This window comes from Myodes glareolus, chromosome 1 (genome assembly GCF_982192425.1).
Source record: "Myodes glareolus chromosome 1, mMyoGla1.1, whole genome shotgun sequence".
NCBI classification, from domain to species: domain Eukaryota; kingdom Metazoa; phylum Chordata; class Mammalia; order Rodentia; family Cricetidae; genus Myodes; species Myodes glareolus.
The window spans coordinates 140,908,791-140,932,206 of NC_142026.1; the positions used below are offsets into that span (position 1 = coordinate 140,908,791).

The 23,416-nt window shown below is 48.4% G+C and overlaps 1 protein-coding gene across 2 annotated transcripts in view; it reads left to right on the forward strand.

Moving 5' to 3' along the window:
• Positions 1-23,416, forward strand: part of Smoc2 (SPARC related modular calcium binding 2) — a 132,185-nt gene that overhangs the window by 40,587 nt on the left and 68,182 nt on the right. For both annotated transcript variants that reach the window (XM_087896091.1, XM_087896092.1), the window contains exons 2-4: positions 5,848-6,019; positions 16,942-17,048; positions 18,528-18,627. In XM_087896091.1, the coding sequence (XP_087752217.1) occupies positions 5,848-6,019; positions 16,942-17,048; positions 18,528-18,627 (379 nt within the window). The remainder of the gene's footprint in view (positions 1-5,847; positions 6,020-16,941; positions 17,049-18,527; positions 18,628-23,416) is intronic.

Below are 23,416 nucleotides of genomic sequence, written 5' to 3' on the forward strand. Positions count from 1 at the left end.
GTTATTGGGACTTTCCCTCACTGGTGATTTAACTGAAAGTTTTAGGGCCAAAGCTCTGGTTCTAGCACCCCAAACATGTTTGGCTTGGTCACTCATCTCAAGAGACTTATTTAATACTGAGAAGAGGAGTTGATAAAGGGTCCGATGACTCTGAAATCATCTTTAGGGTGTAGACATGAGCTTTTAGTGTAAATAGAGACAGAAGTAGAAGACGTGGAAAGGGTATGAATAATTCAGCATACCTGGCCAAAGCATGGTGCTGTCTGTTGTTGGTCCCTCATTGTCTCAGCTCCTTCCAACTCTACAGGGTGGCCTGAAGGGGGCTTTATTGCTGGAGGAGGAAATGTGGTTCTCAGGATATGATCATTAAGTCTCCAGGTGAGGCCTTCTCTGATGAGTGATTGCTAGGGACTGGGGGGAAGGGTGGTCTTTCCTGAAAGGCTCTGATCATCTGGGCATAAAAGGAACCATTAGAGGAAAGATTAAAAACACCTTTGAACGCGTATATATCAAGTTATAGTGTAGTTTCTGTGTGAAACCTTGTAGAGTCCCATGGTTTGCTTTTCCATAGCAACAGCTGCTGAGCCTGGCCCCTGGGGAAACCTACACTTGTCTTCTGTGAAACCACAGCAGCATGGGGATCACTAGAGCTCCCGTTGTCTCCTCTGCAAGGTCGGCTACTGGTCGCAGCTCATGAGAAGGGTCTAACTGAAAGGAATAACACACCAGACAAGCAAGGCCTCCAGCTCCTTGCAAAGCCTGGCTCAGCACAGTAACAGCGGATGCTCTAAGCAGGGAGAGAGCCTGGAGCATGAGTCTGATAAGGCTTGAGTGACAGGAGGAGACGTAAATGAGGGCACAGAGTAGGAGGACGCACGGGTTCCTCCTGCAGGGTTCCTGGCTGTTCAGTATCCTGTGAGCTCTAGATCATACTGTGGAGTCCCACATCAGTTTCCAAACTCCTCCTCTGGCCCCTGCCATCCTCCCTGCCACACTGACATGGCTCCACAGGCAATAAACCAGTACTGAGCACCAACATGGCGTCAGTGCCTTAGGAGGCTACATAAATGGGGAAATGCCATCTCCCAGTGAAGGGCTCCAAATTAACTTGCTGAGTCTTTGCTGTGGGGTCCTCCATATCCCAAGCCTGTGTGCTGACCCAGACCCATGACCTGGAGTGGGAGGTATTGATTGGCATGTTCTGCTTCTTCCTGGGGTCTTGGCTAGGAAACTGCTACTCAGCTGTCACTGAAGACAGTGCCCATGGCCCACGGAGCCTTCCATAAACACTCTACAGTGAAGTAGCCTCAGACAAAACAGGTCTGTCTGAAGCCCAGCTCTGTCTAAGGAATGCACAGTGAGATTGCAGACACATCACCTCTGACCCCAAAGAGGAATGACTGAATGCAGAGGAAGGTAATTTCCTTATTGCCAAAGGCAACTCTTGTATTGAAGTAACAACAGCCGTATGGCATCTTATTAGGAAGAATTTGAGATAATGAAGTTTCCACTGACTCTTGTAAACACAAACCTGTAGCAATGATGAGCTGAATTCCATCCAAGAAGAGTTGGCAGCAAGCAAAGGTATCTATTCTCATCACTGAGAGTAATTAGAAGGAGGAGGAAGAGGAGGAGGAAGAGGAGAAGGAGGAGAAGAGAGAGAGAGAGAGAGAGAGAGAGAGAGAGAGAGAGAGAGAGAGAGGAGAGAGAGATGTTTGGGGGGTATGAGAAAGGGAAGCTTAGAGCAAGGATAGCCTGACCCATACCTGAGCCCAGCCTGTGGGTTCCTGACCAGACACTGGGAAAGTTGAGAGAATGATAGGAAATGCCATCCTAGTGCCAAAATGGGCAGGTCTAATATGCCTATAAATATGCAAACAAGGTTTTATGTCCACTAAAACAAATACCATAAATTGGGGGAGGGAGATAGAGTGAGTGGGGGATAGAATGACTATTGGATGTCTTAATGTCTCCCTCTGTCTAGGACTCTAGTTCAGAGATCTCCAGCAAGGTGGTGGGCTTGGGTTCTTGACTGCACCTGCATCCTGAGTGACCTCGCTTTACTCCTCATGCAAGGTGACAATTTCCCCATCCTTGGTCCTGAGAGACTGACCTCTAGCCTTGGCCCCTCCCTGTCCACCGGTCCCCAGATGTCTCCTAACTGACTCTGGCCACCCCGGGACAGAACTGAGCTTCTGCTTTTCCTCCCCTGGGTCCTAGTCCTCCTACATCTTTAAAACCCTTTCTTGAAAGACTTAGCTATCACTTTTTGACCTAATTTCACTCTTTTTTTTTTCTGCACTCTCCCAACCTTTTACCTGGAAATGACCACACATGGAAGGGTTGTCCAAAGCTCACATAGTATAGTGGTATTCGTGTGACTGTTGGAACAAAGCCACAGCGGACATGCACATCTTAAAATAACGGACTTCAGGTATATGGTTGGTAGGGCTCGTTGCCAATGACTTCTTCATGTCTGGTAAAGATGTTGTTCAGAGCCTCGTCTCATTTGTGCTCACGGAGATCCTCAGAAAATGGGTGCTGTTTTTATCATCTCTACTTCACACAAGAAGAGACCGTGAGTGCCCAGGGCACAATGCAGTGTTCACCCTCTGAAACCAAGATCTATCCTTTATTTTAGACCCTGAGCCCTGGTCTTACTGTTTCCCATGTCTGCCCTGGCCACACAAAGGCCTTTCTGGCCCCCAGATTTCATCTAGTCCTGTAATTCATGACAATATGTATCTCATTCCGTAGTTTCTCTTAGTTTTCAGGGGTCTGCAAATGTAACCCGGAGGCAGTGAGGTGTAGAGGCTCCTTTGTATCACCTATCTTGCTGCGATGTTGGGACTAAGTCCTGAACTTTAAGGTTTTGTTTTTCACAATTGAGGTCTACAGTCACTCCCCAGATAGTTTGTAGATGAGGAGGAAAGAGAGCCTATGTTACTGTCTTCACAGGGACCATTTCCCCTGGGGACAGTGTAGGACCTTTGTGGGGCTGCAAACCTTGAGATCAGACCTTGTGGTACCGTTTGTCCATAAACTTCAAGCTGTAGAATGGCGACGAACACTCATCCATGGGCTCTGAGACTCCAGGCAGGTGTTCTTCCCCATCTCCAGGAAATATCATAGTTATCCATTTGTTCTCAAGTGGCCAGCACTCTCTTCCCTTCAGCCCCGTTCCCTGGTGGTGACTTGTTTAAGGCTCTGTATCTAAATGAAGGTTTGGTCTTGACGTCAGAGGTGGGCCTTTGCATCATGAGAAGCACTCACTGCACTGTGGAGGGCCGTGGCTCAGGAAGAACTTGTGGGATCTTACAGCCATTGTGTGTGCTGGTGGTGGCATGCTGTTGCTCCGTGTGCTACCCCAGCTGCCCCGTATCGTGACTGACAAGGGTCTGATCAGTGCTGCAGCAGGGATTTTTCTATATTAGAATGTGGAGAGTGGTCACCCCTGTTTCTTACCTGGCTTGATTTTGTTTAAATCTTTTCCTTTTAGTTTAAACTTGGACATTCATGAGAGCAGGTGATCTATGCCTCACTGCCCTAGTTAGTTTCAAATGTCAGTTTGGCCAGGCATAAAGTCAGAAGAAAGCGCTAGATTGGATTGGCCTGTGGGCATGTCTGAGGGGGGATGCTTTGATGATGAATTGATGTAGGAGGACCAAGCCCACCGTGGGCGGCTTCATTCATAGGCAGGTGTCCTGACCTGTGTAAGAAAGCAAGCTCGATACGGACCTTCAGGCTGCTCTAACCTGTGCACCTCCCGGGTTTTCCCATGTACCTCTTGCCTTCTTTATGGTTTTTCTAGCACAAGATTGAGTTGCTTTGGGTTATCCATGATGAAAAGAACAAGCGCTTAAGAGCTCTCCTCGCTGGGAGGAGAGAGGCGATGTAAAGAGCTTCTCCGTCTGGAGCAGCTGCCTAGAAAGTGAGTTGTGTAGTTGGGGTGTGGAACATGCATAAAACCCCAGCACTCCTCCTTCTCTTCCTTTCCTCCTGCTCTGCCTGCTCTTCTTCCTCCCGCCCCCTTCTTTCCTCGACTGCCCCGCTTAAAAAGCTTTCTTCTTTTTAATGCATTGCTCCATAAATCAGGAAATACCTAGCAGTCATGACCAGATCTGTGATGGCTCCTAGTTCCTGTCATTAGGGAGTAGTTGTGCTTGCTCTTCTATCTGGCTCGAAGCAAGCCTAGACAGGGAGGGTCCTGGGCATGAAGAATAGGAAGCAAGATGAATGTTGTCCAGGGTGCTTGATCCCTCATCCAAGGAGAATGGGCAGGGCCAGAGTGTCTGGATCGAGATTTCCCTAGGAGTCAGGGGATTCAAGGACATGAAAGAGGAAAGGAAGAACCAATAGGTTGAGAAATCTGCTCTTGGGAATGACATCATGCAAAATGGTTCATGGGTAACCTCCATGGTCCCTAATAAGAGGGTCTCAGTGCTACAACTCTTGAGAGAACTTGTGAGGAAGTGTGGCCACTCTGACGCCCACTCTTCCTGCAATGGGGCAATGTGTGGGATGGGGAGTCCAAAGCATTTCTCAGGGATACAGTAGCTTCTCAATCATGGGACCAAACATTTATTCAACAAAACATTTGTTGGGAAAAAGCTTTCAAAACAAAGAATAAAAATTGCAGGATTCACAATGCATAGTGGTGCACCCCAGGGATCCCAGAACTTGGAAGGTGGTGGTAGGAGAATTAGGAGTTCAAGGGCACCCTTGACTCCAAGGCAGGTTTGAGGCTACCCTGGGAATCATAACACACTGTCTCAAGAAAACAACAGCAGCAAAAATCAAAAGGAAAACCAAGATCCTAGTTCACTGGGGTGTACACACATGTATTCTGACAGTGGAGACATAGTACAGGAAAAAAATGACCTTACGGTTCCTGCAGGACATAGTCCTGACCTTAGTGACTTCCAAAGGGACGAGGGAACACTGACCTTGAGTGACTTAGTAAAGAGGCTATACACAACAGCAACAACAATGACAAGTATAGATTCTTTTCATCCCAACATAGTATTTTTTAGTTATTTGGGATTTTGACGTAATGACTCCAATCCCACTCACTTCCTAGTCCTTCCAGGTATAGTCTGCACACCCTTGTAATCCCTCCACCAAAAAAAGAAAAAGAAAGAAAGAAAGAAAATAAAACAAAAAACTCAAGTCCAATGTGGATGTCCACAGTCTGTGCTGAATCCAGAAACCACATAGAGTCCCCGATCCATGATCCTTTGTAAGGGCAAGGAAGCTACTTTTCAGTGGTCTCCATGGCTGCAGACTCACAGCTGAGAAAGAGCCGTAGAAACCATCTGTGACAACCTGTAGCCCCTGCCCCCACAAAAGTAACAGCCTAGAGCGAAGCCATCGAAGAGGACTCTTAAAAATTGCAATAAGGATGCCAAAGTGTAGCTCTCCACAGCTGATGGCTTCTTGTGGGCTGCAGGTGGGGAAGGACTCAGTTTACATTAAAGGGCTGGCTGCTAGGAGTTTGAGCATCTATAGATTCTTAAGAGGATGGCAAAGAAGGCGAGCTCCTTCCTCTGCTTACAGGTTCCCAAGGGGAAGCAAGGGGAGTGGAGGAGCACCTTCCACTCGTAAAGGGCTGCGTGTGTTTTCCCATCAGATATTAGATATGAACTTGTGGCCAGCGATCGCCTACTTGTGACATGAACGACTACGCTTTTGAAAGAGAATGACTTATGGTTTCTGTCAGGTGTGAGCAGAGAGTGGCCGTATTTCTTTGGAGTCTGTTCTCTGACTGCTCTGGCTTCCTGTGGAGCAGACTGCCTTCTGCCCAGGAAGAGTTCTTTAAATCTCTCTTGCTTCTTTCTCTCCCCCAAGTTCTTGAGAGTTGACCAAGACAAAGACAGAGACTGCAGCCTGGACTGCCCCAGCTCCTCCCAGAAACCCCTCTGTGCCTCTGACGGGAGGACCTTCCTGTCTCGATGTGAGTTTCAGCGGGCCAAGTGCAAAGATCCGCAGCTGGAGATCGCCCACCGTGGGAACTGCAAAGGTGAGCTGTGATAATCATGGCCAGAAGAGAGGGCCTGGGTGGAGAGATGTAGATAACTGACTTATTCTCACGCTCAACAGCTCGAAAGTCTTATATTGGTTATTATTTCTCAGAGCACGTGAAGATAATTTTTATGAATTTCAAAGTAATAATATTTTTTGAGAGTTTTATGTAGCCCAGGTTAGCTTGGAACTTACTATGTAGCAAAGGCTGGCCTTGAACTTCTGACCCTTGCACCTCCACATCCAGAGTACTGGGGTTAAAGACGAGTACCACCACACCTGGCTTATGGCCTGCTGGAGACTAAAACCAGGGCTTCTTGCTTACTAGGAGGGACTGTACCATCCAGATCAGGTCCAACCACAAAACAGTCATTTTTACAAATTGTCTAACGCTCCCAACGTGTTTCATGTTGTTGTAAAACAAATTTACCACAGTGCTTCGGGTGTATTTGTGTTTCCCTCACAGTGTCTCTAAAATCACGGCCAGCTCTTCTTTCTTAGTGAGTGAGGTTCACACCCCGTTAGTCAGTTTGGAGTAGACTTTACCCATGGACTTGTCAGCCTTCTGATTAGCAACTAGATCCAGAGTTAAGGCTTAGAGTAAGCCTGGAAAAGCTTCCCGCAGTAATGAAGGGTTCAGCTTAGTGGCAAGCACACACAGTGCTTTCAAAGGGGATTTACTTTCTCCGAATCTCTGGGAACAAGACCACACAGACTAAACTGGCCTTGAGAAGATGTAGTTGATGAGCCATTAACCCCGACAAGACTCCCATCTAAACAGCCAACCACACCAACCGCCACCAGGGCCATGCCTCTGCCTGCAATTAACCAAGTTGCCGAACTGTTTACTCTTACTGTCGCAGTACACGGTACTGGTAGGCAGACCTGCGTCGCTGTTACAGATAATGCAGACAGGTTGTCCGATAGCTCAGAGCGCTAGCCTACTGACAAGGCCAAATGTTTCCACTTTGGTCAGGTGTGGTAGGGCACACCTGTAATCCCAGTACTTGGGAGGCTGAGGAAGGGGAATCCTGAGGTCAAGGCCTGCCTAGGCTACATAATGAGACTTCCTCAAGATCACAGGGCAAGCGAGAAGAGGACTGGGAGGAAGCGCAGTGGTAGTGTGCTTACCTCGCATGAGTAAGAGCCCTGAGTTCAGTGCCCAGAACTGAGGCTAATCATGGGGGCTCATGCTTATAATCCTTATCCTGAACACCTTGAGTTCAAAGTCAATATGGCTGCATGGTGAGACCCTATTTCATAAAAACAAAAACAAGACAGAAACCCAATACCACAGCAAAAATACTCAGTACTGCGAAAAAGGAACAAACAGACAGAAAGCCCCACGGTGATCGTTTGCCTATCGTATGGTTATGAGGGATGGAGAACACTTAGGGTAAATGTCATTTGAAAATAGATGTTTTCTTTTTGAGAGGGATTCTCTGTGTAGCCCTGGTTGTCCTGGAACTCACTCTGTAGACCAGTTTGGCCTCAAATTCAGAGATCCTCCTGCCTCTGCCTCCCGAGTGCTGGGATTAAAGGCGTGCGCCCCCACCACGCAGCACAAATGGCATTCGTTATTCACCCCTACACATCCATTTCTGTTCACTGGGAAACCAAAGCAAAAACCCCAAATAATTTATTGACTCTTATCAACCTGACATGGCATACTCCATATTATTGTCTCTGGATGTTTAACTTGTAGTAAACTGAACATTAGGTTTAGTTTCTTCAGAGGAAACTTAAGTGAGAAAAATCTAATTTTCATTCATTGTGGAGCACACACGCAGTCACACGCATACTTCTGTATATCTGATCTGATGTTTCCGTGAGCATGCAGCCATATACATGGATTCATGCACTGTACTTGTTTACACATGCATGCTCTCAGCACGGTCCGGAGGGCCACGGTGGCTCTGTTTTAATGGACTCTACACCTCTCTGCTTCTTTCACACCAAGCTTTGCACTAGACTTCAACATTTGGTTAGAGTTGATCACTTTGGTGGGTTACTGTTTCCTTTTTCCTGAAAAGACTCCTCAAACAGTGCTCTGCAGACTTAGAGAATCCTTCCTGACGGCTCCACTCAGCGCCACCCTGCAGGCCCTTGAGAGTGAGGTGGTACTGGTGGACATCCCAGGAATCTGTGCTTCCTCACAGCGCCTCCTCTGTGCTCTGAGAGGTTTTTGACTGTGTCTTCAGTTGGGTTCACATATGGAGGCCACCCAATCTGTCCCCAGACCTTCTCCTGAGGTGGCTGGGTTTCATACTGGCAGGATGGTGCCTATGGTACCAGGAAGAGGCAGGGTGCTCCGTGTTAGCATGTAGAACCGTGCTAAGACTCTGCCTCTTGTGGCCGTATCCCTATTCAGACCCCAGAGTCGGTTTACTGTAGAGATCAAATGTTTACTTTAGGAATTCAAATTCCTAAGTAACTTCCAAGTTCTAAGGAACTTCCAAATTCAAGGAGTCCCGTGTATGGTTCACTTTTGCATTCCAACCATAGACCGTTGTTCCTGGTATTCTCTCACACCTGAAAAGACGCTGCGGCTGACGGTGTCCTTGGGTTTAACGGGGTTCCTCTGGGCATTGTGCCAGAGGCTGCGGGCAGTTAGTATGACAACAGTCAACACCTGGCCGCGAGGGCTAAACATACATTTCAGGAAAATGTAGGTGTCATTTTATGCTTTGACAATTACTTATCTCAGAGATGTGTACAGAAGGAAGAGGAGCACATGAAAAATTCTTTTAAATACCAGCATGTAATCCTGAGAGAAGTTTCTAGAAGCAGTTGCCTAGGAGGTCTTAGCCTTCAGAAACGAGCGTGGTGGGAAGTTGTGGTGGTCATGTAGCGCCACAAAGCCTGGCCGCCTTTTGTTCCTGCTTCCTGCCACGTTCTCTTGGATGACCCCAGTGGGGTGTGCTGCTGATGGACCACAAGGAAGTGGTCAGACTGAGCAGCTGCTGCCATGGTTTCTGAGGACCAGCAATGGGAGGACAGCTGTATGAGGCCCCTCATGATCTCAAGGGTGGGGAAATGACAGTGGGAGGCTCTCCTGTCCCCAGGGCGAATGTTTCCGCGGGACTTGGGCTGTCGCTGGCTCTGATTGTGATTTGATTTCTTTGTGACAGTGGTCAGCTAGAAGTGGACAAAGTTATTCTCTCCTCGTGTCCTGTGTCAGTACTGTTTCCAGGCAGCCTCTGTTCCCGGGTAATTTTCTCGGCGGGATTCTCATCCCTTCACAAGGGGAAATTTTATATCTTAAACTTGAGACCTCTAAAAACATAATGGGGAGAGGCAGTCAAATGTGACACCTCTCCAAAGTAAGTTTAACTTAAATAGAAAGGATTACAATAAAAATACCACAGACTCCAGCAGTTTTCTGTGTTGAGTTTATGTGGGGCAGCAGCCAGCCCAGGCAGCAAATTCAGAGCTGAAGGAGAGGGTATGGTCCACACATGCATTCTTAAAGACAGGTGGTCATCACACACCTCTGGCACACTGGGGTAAGGTGAGACCCCAAGGGATTCTGTCTTGTGCCCATCTGTGGTCAGTGAATTTTATCTGCTGGGGTTATAGCTTCACCTTAGACATGGGAGTAAGGAATTAGCACAAGGGCTGGCATCTTTGCCTAGGGTGGCTTACCTGGTCCCTAAAGCCCAGTAGGTAACCTCTCCTGACCTGCATGACAACCAGGGGAGAGATGACTTATGGGAATGGACCCCACAGCCCGAGATCCAGGCACAGCATTGGCTGCCCCAGGGTGAGTTGTATCAGGCCTGATCACTTCTGTGCTATGTCAGAGACAACCAATGCTGTGGACTCTATAAGACCCATGTGAGCCTGGCTCCCCTGAGCAAGATGAAGAGTCAGGAGATCAAGTTTCCCTTTTCGTCCCTTCACGAAGTGGTTTCCACCCAGCCTTTCCCTATGTTCTGCTGGTGTGGAAGCTGGCCCCGCTGTAGAGAATTCCATTACAGCTGGCATCTGTATTTTAAGGCCATTTTTACATATTTTTGTGGGTGACACATTTGTGGGACTGTCTCGTTTGCATGTGCTGGTTTGGAAACAACAATTAAAATATTTTATTCCACATTTAATTAAATAGGATTAAAATGTTGTCCGTGTCTCATGTCATGATTTGACATTGACCCTGACTGGAATTGCAGTGGTTTAGGCTGATGAATTTTTCTCGTGTTTTCATAGAAATTTGTGGAGTTTGTGTTTTCAGAACTCAGAAAACACATTAATATTTTTCTTTTGATCTGAGACCAATATGGCTGCTGTTCTTTTCAACAAAATCTCTGGAACTGAATCAGAAAAAAAAGGAGAGGAACAAGGAAAATAAAGGAAAAGGCCACATGCTAGGAAGTCTTGGAATTATTTTGAGGTTTCTGGGAACAAAGATATAATGGATTTCTGAAAACAACTCCCTTGAAGGTCTCTAGATCAAGCACTTACTGTGGACTCATGTGGGGTGAGAGGGAGATGCAGGCGTTTGCCTGGCAACCTCGTCCTCCTGTGCCCACTGCCCATCAGTACTGGGATCCTTGACAAGGCAGAGATATAACCCCAGTCTCTGGGAAGGCCTAAGGGGCCTGAGCTCACTGTTGGCCATGGGCAGACGACCTTGTGACAGGGATACAAGGTTGTCCTTGCACTGAGTTCTCACTGTCAGGACAGGTGACAGTGCCCTCAGCATCTTTATTTAACAGAGATTAAAAACCGATCCTTGAACCTCCACCCAAGCTCAGCTCTCCAGCTGTTCTGAGTTCCCCAAGACGGAGAAACCAGAACTGGAAAGGCCCAGGAGTAAGGATCCTTCCACAGTCGCGTGGAGAACACTGTCTCCCTCGGAAACAAGCAGCAAGAACAGATGGATGGGAGCTGTCCCCACCAGAAGGCTCCCTCTTTCTAACACACTTCTGCTGGTGGGCAACTAGGAAACTAGAAACTGGGTCACAAGCGCCAACATGTGACTGTACACCGGTGCAAGTGTGAGCACACACAAGTACACATGGGAGCACACAGGTTGAAGTGTGGGTGCAGTGTGTGAGAGAGGGTGTGCTTAGCTTTGCTCCTGAGCTTTTACTCCCTGAGCTTTGCTCTGAGAGTCTGTTACTCTCCTCTGTTCAGTGCCTGGCCGGCATTTCTTTGCTCCCAAGGATATATGCAGTCCTCTGAGACATTAGCTCTGCCCTAGGAGTCCCGAGCCCTGCCCGTTGGTCCCTTGCTGCAACGCCAGGCTTAGCTTCCATTGCTGCCATGTCTTCACAGAGTTGAGAAGTCACTGTAAGAACTTCGTCCCTTTCCCAGCCGAGCCCTGGCAGGGAGCACAAGCAAAAGCCGTGGAATGTTTAGCTGGAAACAGCCTTTCCTCTTTGCTCCACTGCAACCTCAGGGTGCAGCTTCCACGGGGACACAAAGCCCTCGGGCACAGCCTCAGCCAGGCTCTCCCTCTGGAGGGTTGGCAGTCAACCTTTCCTCTGGGAACCAGGGACCACATCATCCATTTTGATGTGCCAGGAGTGATGTGGTTTTTTGTGGTGGAGACGGTGATGGTCAGAGGCCCCTTGTTTACACGCGTAGAAACATGTGTTAGATCCTTTGCCACACGGTGGGGAGACTCGCTGCTTACCTTCATGTCCTTCACAACGCCGATTGTATGCGTTGCTTCCTAGTTAGATTCTTTATGTTCTACCTTATGAATCTGGGATGAAATTTTGTCTCTGTTCCTCTAGCTCTGTAATCATATATTTTTCCTCACTGTCATATGAAGTTATATGTGTTATATGTCATATGATGTTCTGTTATCATCGGTGCAGGACAACTTGTTCTAGCTGATTGCTGCTAGAGACGACAGTGCTCAGCCCCCGGTTCCCACCACAGCACCCCACTGTACAGATGGGAAGTGTGCTTCCAAACCAAGGGTCTCAGTAGTATTGTCTTTTCTGTTTTCTTTTCTTATCTTTTTTTTCAGTCTGGCCTTAAATTGCAAGAGAGTAAAATTTGAGTATTACAGCGTAGGAACACAGTGTCGGCCTTTATTTGTGGCAGTGAACATCAAAGGCAGGCTCTCCTCGTCTGTCATTTCTGTGGCCACTACACAGAGCCGCAGGGAAGACCAGTGACCCTAGAGAGTTCACATGGCCGGTCATTGCGGTAACTATGGCAACTGAGTGGCCCATAGACTCAGACCTGTGTCCTTATCTGCCGCACCAATTCCAAGTCTGGTTTGACTTCCCTGTCCCATGCTAGAAGGCACCAAGGCATTTACCCACCTCCAAGGGGAGCTGGTGCCTCACAAGACACTTGTCAGAGGCTGTTTTTTTTTTTTTGTTGTTAGTTTGACACAAGCTAGAATTATCTGGGAAGAAGAACCTTAGTTGAGAAAATGTCTCCAACAGATGGCCTGTAGGCAATCCTGTGAGGGCATTTTCTTGATTAATAATTGCTGTGGAAAGGCCCAACCCATAATGGGTGGGGCCACCCCTGGGCAGGTAGTTCTGGGTTCTATAAGAAAGCTGGTCAAGCAAGCCATGTGGAGCAAGCCAGTAGGCAGCATTCCTCCATGGCCTCTGCTTGGGTTTCTTCCTCCATGTTACTGCTTGAGTTCCTGTCGTGGTTTCCCACAACGATGGGCTGTATCATGGAAGTTTAAGCCAAATAAACACTTTGATTTCCAAATTACTCCTGCTCGTGGTGCCGATCACAGCGATAGAAAAAGCAAAGACAGAGGCACGGTCTGTAGTTTGGCACCCAACATCTCAACGTGGGCAGAGACCTGGGGCTGCTGGTCTTCACATGCTCCCCAACAGGGGTCCCTGAAGGAGGCGCCCACTGTGCCCAGAGACCCCGAGCTGTCTCTTCACACAAGCTTCCTGAAAACACGCCCTGACTGCTCCTCTGAGACCCTTCTCACCAAGATTCCTCGGTAGAAGCCTTCATTGCTTGGTTATTGTTTGAGTGGCTTCAGCAAGAAGGGAAATTATTTGCTTTCTATTTTTTTTAAAATAGCAGAAATAACCACAGTAGCCCTTTGTCCATTGCTTCTTCATAGCAAGAACCAATTAATAATGGATTAATATAAATGTATACACCAACAATCATGCGACCCCCCCCACCCCCGGGATCTATTTTACTTTTCAATTGAGATTGGGGAAAAAAGTTGCTTCCAAAATGTATTGGTATTAACAATTTACCAAGAACTTTTGTTCGGATATTGTTAGTGGTGCCTGGCTGTTTTATTTGTAAAGTCTTGACTCTTTCAGGTCAGAGCAAAGGTCTCAAAATATCTAATTAAATTTGCACCAAAGATATTTTCTCTGTTCTAGTGCAAAGTAAATTACATGCAATTAGGGGGTCAAATTGTTAATAAATTTATTGAATTGAAATTTTCTTTTGTGCATGTGTCTGTGTGAATATATTTGTGTCTGTGTGTCTGTGTGAGTATATGCTTTGTCCTCTGTGTGTGTGTATGTCTATCAACAGAGGTCAGTGGAGGGCATTGGGTCCCCTGGAGCTGGAGTTACACATGGTTGTGAGCTGCCCAGTGTGGGTGCTGAGAAATGATCTTGGGCCCTCTGGAAGAGCAGCCAGTGCTCGTAATGGCTAAGTCATCCCTCCAGTCCTAGTGAGAATATTGAAATCGGAGCTTTTAGTTAAATTGAATTTTCCTGTGACATAGAAATTATTCTTAGTTTTAAAAGTACCAAGAGTTGTGTTTGCTAAGATGGCCAGGGCCATTTAAAAGGAGAGAAGAGATAAGCGTGAGAGAATGTGTGGGTGAAGCATTGGGACCCTCGTCCTGCCTGTGGGATATGAGGCAGGTGCAGCCAGTGTGGAGGTCTCAGCAGCTTTTCCACTGGTGACAAGGTCTTCTGTGGCACAGCAATGCTGCCCCTGTGTTTAAACCCAGACGACATGAACGCAGGCACTCAGAGCTGACCTGCCCATACTCAGAGTGGCAGGTACATGATGTCGCAAGATGGGATAAGCCATTCATGGGTGGCTGGGTGAGCAAATCCGAAAATGCTGGCTCTTGGTCCGTGATGAAGCTGGGGTTTGCTGAAAGAAACTATAGACATGTGGTTCTCCATATGCAGTGTCCAGACTAGGCAAGTCTATGGGTGATGAAAGGGGCGGGGATAGAAGGTGTCTGTGTCCTGCAGACAGAAGCCTTCCCAGAGTGGCAGTCCCATCCTGCAGCTGGAGAGGATGGAGGCGGCAGAGGGCCGTGGTCACCCGCCATCAGGAATGCTGTAAATGCCACTGACCTGAACTGGAAAATGGCTGAGGGGGGAGATTTTATGTGCCATTCAGTGGTACCATAGTGATGTTTATTTTGCTTAGGTTTTGAGGATTTAAGATTCAGACAGAAACTAAGGGCCCTGGACAGGAGAGTTGTTTATTGCCTAAAGGATCTGTATAAGTGAAATGAATAAAAACAGTAAGATAAGCTAAACACCAGTGAATAAAATTCTGCTAAAAGAATGTTTCTATTCTGTTCTTCCAAAAGTGACTGAAAATTTAGGTTTGGAAAAAATACAATGTTCAAGGTGTGCAAGATTTTGATTTCTGTGTGACTGGGAACATCAGGGCATAGTAGGTTAGAGCCAGGGGAAGAATACAAGGAGATTATAGTGTGAATCCATGAGCATCTGAAAGAGGTTCAAAAGAATTGATTTAGATGTGTAATAGATTAGACACTCACTATGCAGGACAGGTTAGATGCTGCCCCAAAGAGGTAGAGTGTCAACAGCAAGCTGCTTGCTCCGCTGCTAGAGCAAGAGACCCCTCCCCTCAGCTTGTCAGTTGTCACATAGCAGACGAGACCACTCCCCGGAACTTGTTGCCCCAAGTCCTTGGCTAAAAGGACTGAAATCCCACAATACCATGTCGCCATTTCAGACTGCAAACCCCCCACAGACCTTGAACAGACTTGACAGCAAACGTCTGGAGGGAGGCATGGCAGGCAGGTGGCCTTGGCCGTCAGGGGCTGGTAGGTGTCTGACCCTTTGAGGTCACAGGTTTTATGGTGTACTGAAACCACGCGCTGGCTCAAAGAGATTGTGCATTCAATAAAGGGATACCTTAGACTCATGAAGACCTGAGTTCAATTCCCACTACCCACATAAAAACCTGGAAATAACCACGTATGATCCTGTGCTTATGATCCACGCTTTGGGGAGGCAGAGACAGGGGGATCCCTGGAGCTTCCTGGCCAGGCAGCCTAGTCAAGTGGGTGAGCACCAGGTTCAGAGAGAAACCCTGTTTCTGGTAGAGCGATGGAAGGACACGGAATGTCACCTCTGACCTTCACATGCTCGGGTGTCCCCTACAACCTCTGTCTCATCTCTGTCTATCTGTCTCACACATATTCTTTCTCTCTTATGAACACATATACTCTGTACCCCCTCAAGTCTTGCTCTATCTCTGTCTCTGTCTCTCTGTCTCTGTCTCTGTCTCTCTGTCTCTCTGTCTCTCTGTCTCTCTCTCTCTCTCACACACACACACAAACACAATTTAAAAATTAAAATATAGACTAGGAGCACCTGATGCCAGGCCAGAGGCTAAGATGGCAGGAGGCTCAAGCACGCGGAGGGCGCCTCTCAGACATGCAGGTCTATGGCAGCTACACACTGTGTCTGATGTGCCAATGACTCAAGAAAGGCCCTGAGAAAGTCTAGAAGACCCTATCTGTCTGAAGTTTCTGCAGAGTCAGCCATGTCCCTCAGAGTTGCTGTGTGAAAGCTGATGCCTCCGGTCAGTTCCCCCAGTGACAATGAAGGTTGTAGCTCCAGGGAGTAAGTGTGGAGAGAAGAGGAACGGCAGTTTAGGGTGAGGTGTCTATTGGAGGTGAGAAGCTTCAGTGTATTTCAACTGTGAGGCCGGAGTGTTGGCAGCTGATCCTCCTCCAGATTGGATTCACTGTGCTTGGTGTACAGTTAAACAGAAGAAGGCTGGAGGTCATTGCGGCAGACCTCACTGTGTTTGGGTGGATTTGCTTCTTAGGACTGCTCCCCTCTTTGCAGCATCATGGGATGGGTCCCAGTTCATGTTAGACCCACCCCCAGTGCCTCCTTGCTGGCATTTGGAATGAGTCGGGAATTCACCTGTGGTTCTCAGATGCCTGCCAGGTCCTGTTCTGTTCAACAGAAGAGAAAAAAACCAAACCCAAATAAAAACATTCGCTCTCCCTCCATGAGGACTTAACTCATCAGTGTTCCTGTGTTCACGTGTTCAGGTACATTTTTCCCTAGATGGGAATCAAATGTTTTTAAATTTTAAAAAATTAAAATTTAATTTACACACACACACACACACACACACACGCACGCACGCACGCACACACGCACGCACGCGCGCGCGCCATAGTACAGAGGACAAATTGCAAGAGCTGTTTTTTTCCTTCCACAATGTGGGTCCTGGGAATTGAACTTAGGTCCCCGACCACTCTGCACAGATTTTGAGACCCTAAAGACCAATATACAAAGGAAAGAGATGAATCTTGACTCATTTGGAAGGAGGCCTCAGCTCTGCCAGGTGTTGAGCTACAATGGAATGTCAGGCCCCAAGCTGTGAGGGGCCCAGAACCTGCCTCCAGGTCGGCTACCTATGATTTGAGATGAACTGTGTCTCTGGACTTCCATCTACATCTGGATGCATCCTGGGGATCTTCTTGTTTTCAGGCATCCAGATTTACCGGCTCCCCACAGACACACTCTGGGGGTGTCCCCAGGATCCAGTTCCTCTTCTATATAGTTTGGGAAATGAGCATGCTCTTCCCAGTTCTTGTGGCCTTGAGAGGGAGGCACCTGCTGTGCTGGCGGGGGGGGGGGGGCAGCATTGTCAACAATGTGTGCTTGTCTCTTAGAACGTCACCTGTTGTCTTCTCCTCCTGCCCTGGTCTTCCCACAGATGTGTCCAGGTGTGTGGCCGAGAGGAAGTATACACAGGAGCAGGCTCGGAAGGAGTTCCAACAAGTGTTCATCCCAGAATGCAATGATGATGGTACCTACAGTCAGGTGATTCATGTTCCTGGGAAAGTCTGAGCCTGGGCCAGTGTGGCTGAGGTACCAGGGATGGGGAGATTCTGAGCCTAGACCGCTGTGACTGAGGTACCAGGGATGGGGAGAGTCTGAGCCTGGGCCAATGTGGCTGAGGTACCAGGGATGGGGAGATCTGAGCCTGGGCCAATGTGGCTGAGGTACCAGGGATGGGGAGAGTCTGAGCCTGGACCAGTGTGGCTGAGGTACCAGGGATGGGGAGAGTCTGAGCCTGGGCCAATGTGGCTGAGGTACCATGGATGGGGAGAGTCTGAGCCTGGGTCAGTGTGGCTGAGGTACCAGGGATGGGGAGAATCTGAGCCTAGACCACTGTGGCTGAGGTACCACGGATGGGGAAAGTCTGAGCCTGGGCCAATGTGGCTGAGGTACCAGGGATAGGGGAGGGTGGAAGGGAAAGGAGCCAGCGCCATTAAGTGGGAAACAGTCCTCTTGTTCCTGAGATGCCGAGCTCAGGAGCCTCACAGTGTAACTAAGTATGTGAGGGAAGGTTCCAGACCACAGCTAGTACAGGTGTCTATATCACAGCTCTGGTGTGTGCATCCTTGTGCTGTATGGATATAGCATGGGTAGTTCTCCCAGTGAAACTCATCAGCCCTGGTCAGCTGGTCGAACTCTGGTTTTGATTGTAGCTTAGCTCTTTCATGAGCCCCATGACTCAGCCTTCCCACTGAGTCCCCTGTTGTATGCTGCCGCATCAAGCTATGGCTTGCCTATGGTCATGCTGTTAGCCAAATTCAGTGCCAAAAATAGCTTGATTCTGATAGAGAGAGTCAGTGCTGTTAGAGAGAAAGAGAAAGAGAAAGAGAGAGAGGGAGAGAGAGACAGAGACAGAGAGAGAGAGACAGAGAGAGAGAGAGAGAAAAAAATGCTACTGAAGCTGTCTAGCAAGCTACCTGCAGTATGCCAACAGTGTGTGGGTTCTGGGATCAGTAAAAGTAGTCTGTCATTAACATCTGTGATCTCACGGGATGTGAATCCACCTGTCTCAGCATAATCATGAGTCATTTGGGAGATGAGGGGAGACAGACCTGGAGTTGGCACTGCCTGATATGGCCTATGCTGCAGTCACCTGAAGATCAGACAGAGGGTCCTGGGGAACCTAGCACGTGCTGTAGAGATGCATCTTCACCACTGGACACTGGTCAGCCATGGGCTCACTGAGAGATGCTGGGAAACCTCCTGGTTTCTCCCCGTGTGAAGAGAGGGCTTGAGGTTCCTTGCAGCAGACCCAGCTCTCACTGCCATGTATGTGCAAAGCATATTGGTTCCGTGTTCCTCCGCACATCTGTGGCAAGACTCGTCACATGGCTCCCACCAAGTAGCCGAATGCATCACCCAAGCATCTCAGGCCTAAGCCCAAGCGTCCTAAGGCCCCGGAGGTGACTCTGCAGGAGAGTTGTCTGTGGTTAGCTCACCTTCCTGTCTTTTTCTCTGCAGGTCCAGTGTCACAGCTACACGGGTTACTGTTGGTGCGTAACGCCAAATGGAAGGCCCATCAGTGGCACCGCTGTGGCCCACAAGACGCCCAGGTGCCCTGGTAGGTCTGACTTCCTGTTTCTCTTGGTCATGTCACCCATATTTACTCACAAATCAAGTGGACATTTAGAGAGTGGGGGTGAGTTCGCTGGACACATCACTCCATGTAGGCCTGAAGAAGAGTGAGGACTGTTGTCTAGCTGGGGCAGGAGACAGCTCACCCTCGGGACACCCTGGGCTTGAGTCATTTGAAAACACAACCCCAGAGGCTCAAGTCACCAGCTTGAATGACCCATTGTTTCCTTTGGCCAAAAAAAGCAAAAGGTTCTGCTTTCACATACATGGGTTTTCAGAGAGAAAGTGGATCATTCCTCACCGTGCAGCGTCCAGACGTTTATGTGTGATATTTTATTACTCAGACGGGAGCTTGATGTACTGAGAGGAACAGGGCTGGCAGGCTCAGTCTATAAAATCGTCCCTTTTTCCATTAATATTTTACCAAAAAAGGTTATTAGTGATTCAGATCAGAGAGAAATGGCTCTCCAGCCCAGACCTGATGAACTTGCTGGGGGAGACTGTCTGGTGAAGCTGAATGATCTTGTCATCAAGGTTTCCGGGCTGTGGGATGAGAACAGGCAAACCTATCGGCCATTAGCGACATAACACACGTCTGTCATTTAAGGGCTGAAATGTTAGTGTTTGGGTTTGAGCATCAGATTCATTTTCTATTTAAGGGCAGGCACTGCCTGTCAAGATTATGTTTGTTATTGTGAGCCAGGCAGAGGAACTGGGCACAGGTCAGAGCTCATTTCTGCGACCTCGGTATCATGTGGCAAATTCGATATTTTGATGACCATTCGTCCCTGAAACCCACGTGATGTGTGCCGTGTGGAATGGAAATAACATTTGTTTTATTTCAAACTGTTTTCCCACTGATGCCTAGAAAGCACTAATTGTTTTTTTCACAAGCTAATGTTTACATTGAATAGTTCCTGCACAAACCCGTGGAAGGAGAGACAGGAAGAAGAGATGGATAATGTCACATGACCTTGGTGTGACTCCCATCACGTGTAACCCCATTTTCACCCCAGTGGCAGTGCTTTGTGTGGAGCCTGCACTCCTGGGTGACTTCCACGATCCTAGCCACGTTGTCAGAAAAGCTCAGCTCTCTGTGAAGGAGCTCCCTAGAGTGGTGTGTAAGATGGCTGGGCACTGCTGGGACAGCCTTTGCTTCCGGAACAGACGCTACCAGCTTTACTGCCAAGAGTCAGTGGTGTGTAACTGCGTGCAAATGCCCCATTGTCATGGTTTACAATGACAGTCCAGATAAGAGAACTGTCTGGCCTTTTGTTTAAAAGCCTGGTGTACAGTAAGAAGCAATGGAATTTGGTGGAAAGTTTAAGCCCAGTGTAGTGGCCCCTGCCTGTAACCCTAGCGCTCTGGAGGCAGAGGCAGGAGAATAGAGTTCTAGGCAGGCCTGGACCATGTATGAAGATTTTGTCTCCCAAAACAAACCAGATAAAACGTGCAAGTTGGACAGGGCAGGGCTCCTTGGGATGGCTGCCCCACTTTGAGGGAGTGCTGTGTGTGTGTGTGTGCCCTGTGGTTGTGTGTGTGTGTGTGTGTGTGCCCTGTGGTTGACTGGCTGTCCTCTCCCTCATCAGAGCGGTTGATGTCCATCCCCACCAGGTTGGAATGAATGATGTATCTGTGTCTCCCACAGAGCAGCTCACTAGGTTTTTATTCCACAAGCCCTCAGGAATGAGAGGGAGGGCATTATATGCCAACATTTTTGGAAACATTATTGGGCTGCGATGAACAACCGAGGGGTTTTGAAATACAAGGGAGGGCTATGGGGGAATCGAACACCCCACTCTTACCCCACAGGGCTAGAGTTCACAATGTACCTTTATATAATCCAATGGGCTCCCTCTTACATGATGACACCGTCCCATGGTGTAGTCAAGCTTTGGGTGTCACTTTACTTTCGTCTGGGACTGACAGCAGGCTAGGGTGGCCCTGGTTTCACCTGCACACCCCAGTAGCTTAAGCTTTGGATCCGTCCACATCAGCAGCAGCCAGCGGATGCACAGCACGAGTGATTCCCCAGCTATAAATCATCTGTTAAAATCGGGCAGAATTTCAGAATTCAGTATCTTCTGCCTTCAAATTCACACTGAATTCACCAGATAGGCACACTCTATAAAACTGGAAGCCAAATACTAAATGAGAAGTGAGCAGATTACAGTAAATTTCTGTTAGAAAGTGTGTATGTGCATGTGTGTACTGTATGTTTATGTGTACTACATGTTTACATTGGGAGTATGTATGTAGGTATGTGTGTACATATGTGTGTATATGTAATGAATTTGTGTCTAGGTGCGCTTATCAGGACCATGCGTAAACATGCTCTATAGTAGCCAGGTGGGGATGGGAGTGGATGCCCCTTCTAGGCTTGTATCCAGTGCACGGAGCAGAGGAACCCCTTCCCAAGTCCTTCTACCCTTAGTTACACCAGGGGGACCTGGTAGAGAGGCACGAGCAGCCATTCATTCCACAGTTGCATGTTGAAAGCCTTGCAGAGTGGTCAAGCAGGAACATTTTCTGGAGGGTGGTATCCTTGTGTCTTAGTGCAGGGCAGCGCAGGTTAGAACCCCAGTGGGACGCTCAGAACACAGGTCCGGAGACAGGAACACCTCAGGTGGCTCTGCAGACTATCCGAGGCAGTGTGTATGCCGGTCACTCAGGGTCCAGCTCTTTCCTTCTGGGCTGGACCCTGGAGAAACACAACTGGGTGCTAAAGATGTGTGGTAGCCAGGTCTACAGCAGCCCTGACTATAAAAACCAAACCCTGGAACCCTGGGACTGGGTCTGTTGGTGCCTGTCAGATAAAGCACTGCAGACGCTAGACTCGCGGCAGGACAAACAGCAGTGCAGACAGATACACCCCCGTCTCTCTCGCTGGTGCCACGGTGCTGACATCTGTGTGAGTCAGAGGAGTCACAGGAGAATCCAACACAGGGCAGGGAATTTACCACTCCGCATCTCTGAGCAGACAAAACCTCTAGCCTGGGGGTGTCCTGTAGTGACCACAGGGGGCAGAGCTGACAGGGTGGACATGTAGCAGAGGGGGTTTATCAGATCGGCTTACATTGTATGATCTGGGTAGCCCCACAGTGGCTGTCTTCAGAACTCAGCAGGTGATCAGTCCGCGAGGCTGGATTCCTCCACAGTTCCAAGCTGGTGCCAAAGGCTGGAGAATTCCTGGGTCGCCTCTGGGCTTCAAACACGTTAGAAGTTGTGTTCTGGCATCTACAAAGGAATGCAGCAACAGTGGCCACAGCCACCAAAAGATAATGAGGCAGAAAGTCCTCCTTTTATCTGACTGTGGTAGGAAAGTGATGCCCACATTTAAGATGTAACCCCAGTTCAAAAACTCTGTTAAAAAAGAATCCCTCACAGGTAACCCCGAGTGGCTTAGGTCTCGGTTGCTTCCAGAGCCAGTGAAGTTGACAACCACAGTTTGCACCCTGTTCGCCTTGGACATTTTTGTTTGCATTCGGACTGATCCACAGTTATCTTGAGGGATCAGGATAGAACTGGCCTGATTCCTTATTTTTTATGAATCTGAAAAAAGTCAGTCTCCCTCACAGGCTTCCATCACACCAAACTCCCTTGAAAGCCTCAGCTTGTGCTAACACATAGTTATCCTGTGAGCCAGTGACCTCCCTGTCCTGATTCCTGGGTGGAGTTCTAGGTGGGGGGGTGCAAAGGGCTCAGGCAGAGGGGACAGTTTGGAGAGGCCAAGCCCCTTTAGCACTTTCCTCTTCCTTCTGGTTTATTCCTCAACGGGCATCCCTGAGCCAGTGGCCGCTGTCTCACCGCAGGGCAGTGCTTGGCTGGTTCTTGCAGCACCCCTGTCTAGACTTGTTTCTCAAGAAGCCCACTCACTGTTCACTGGGACTGCGGCGATCACCAAGCATTGGTCACCAGGGAGCCAGCAGAAGTGGAGCCTGGAAGACCCTGGCATAGCCTGGAGGCTGGGCCAGCAATGAAGAAGCCCTACAGGCACATACAGGATACTGTTTGCTCTGTCCAGTAAAATGCAGAAAAGCACCTCAGAAAGGTGGTTCCCATAAATAAGGATGGGCTGATGGGTAGAGGAGAGGGTCTTGTTACTGAGTGCTATTGACTCAGATGCCTTTTGGAGTATGTCTGCTCACAGGAGGGTAGAGAAAGAGGGAGGGAAGTTAGCAGAAAGGCTTTCGGGGGTGGAACAGAAGTACCAAGCTGTTTCCAGATGGTTCCCGTCTCCCCTCCTGAGAGTGGGTGCCTGGAGACTGAGGTGCTTCGTGGAGCCCTGCAGACTTAGGCTCCTGGTCTGCAGCCAAGGCCTGCAGATCTCTCTGGCACCAGAAGTGTCCAAGAAAAATGGCCACTCATTCTCCTTTTCTTGTGTCCTGTGCTGAAGAGACAGGTCCCCCAGATGACGGCTGTGCATCCATCGGGCCATATTTATTCTCCAGGGGTTTCAGTTCCATTCTGTCCTTTCTTCCTCCTCTGCCTTCTCCCTCCTCCTGCCCAGTCTCTCTTCCCTTTAAAAGACTGACACAGATTGGCACAGATTCAGACGTTAAAAACAAAGATCTTTTTTCTTCCAAGGAGAATGTTTGTAGCTGGCTGAAATCTGTGATTTGGAATCAGCTTCAGGTTTTAATCTCATCTCTCCATCCTGACTACTTACTGATTGAGAGCTTATTCCTAGTGAGGTGTAAGATATCATAGGCTGACCCTTCCTGCACAGGCTTAAAGAAGATTTATTATTTTTATTTATGTGTATATGTGTTTGT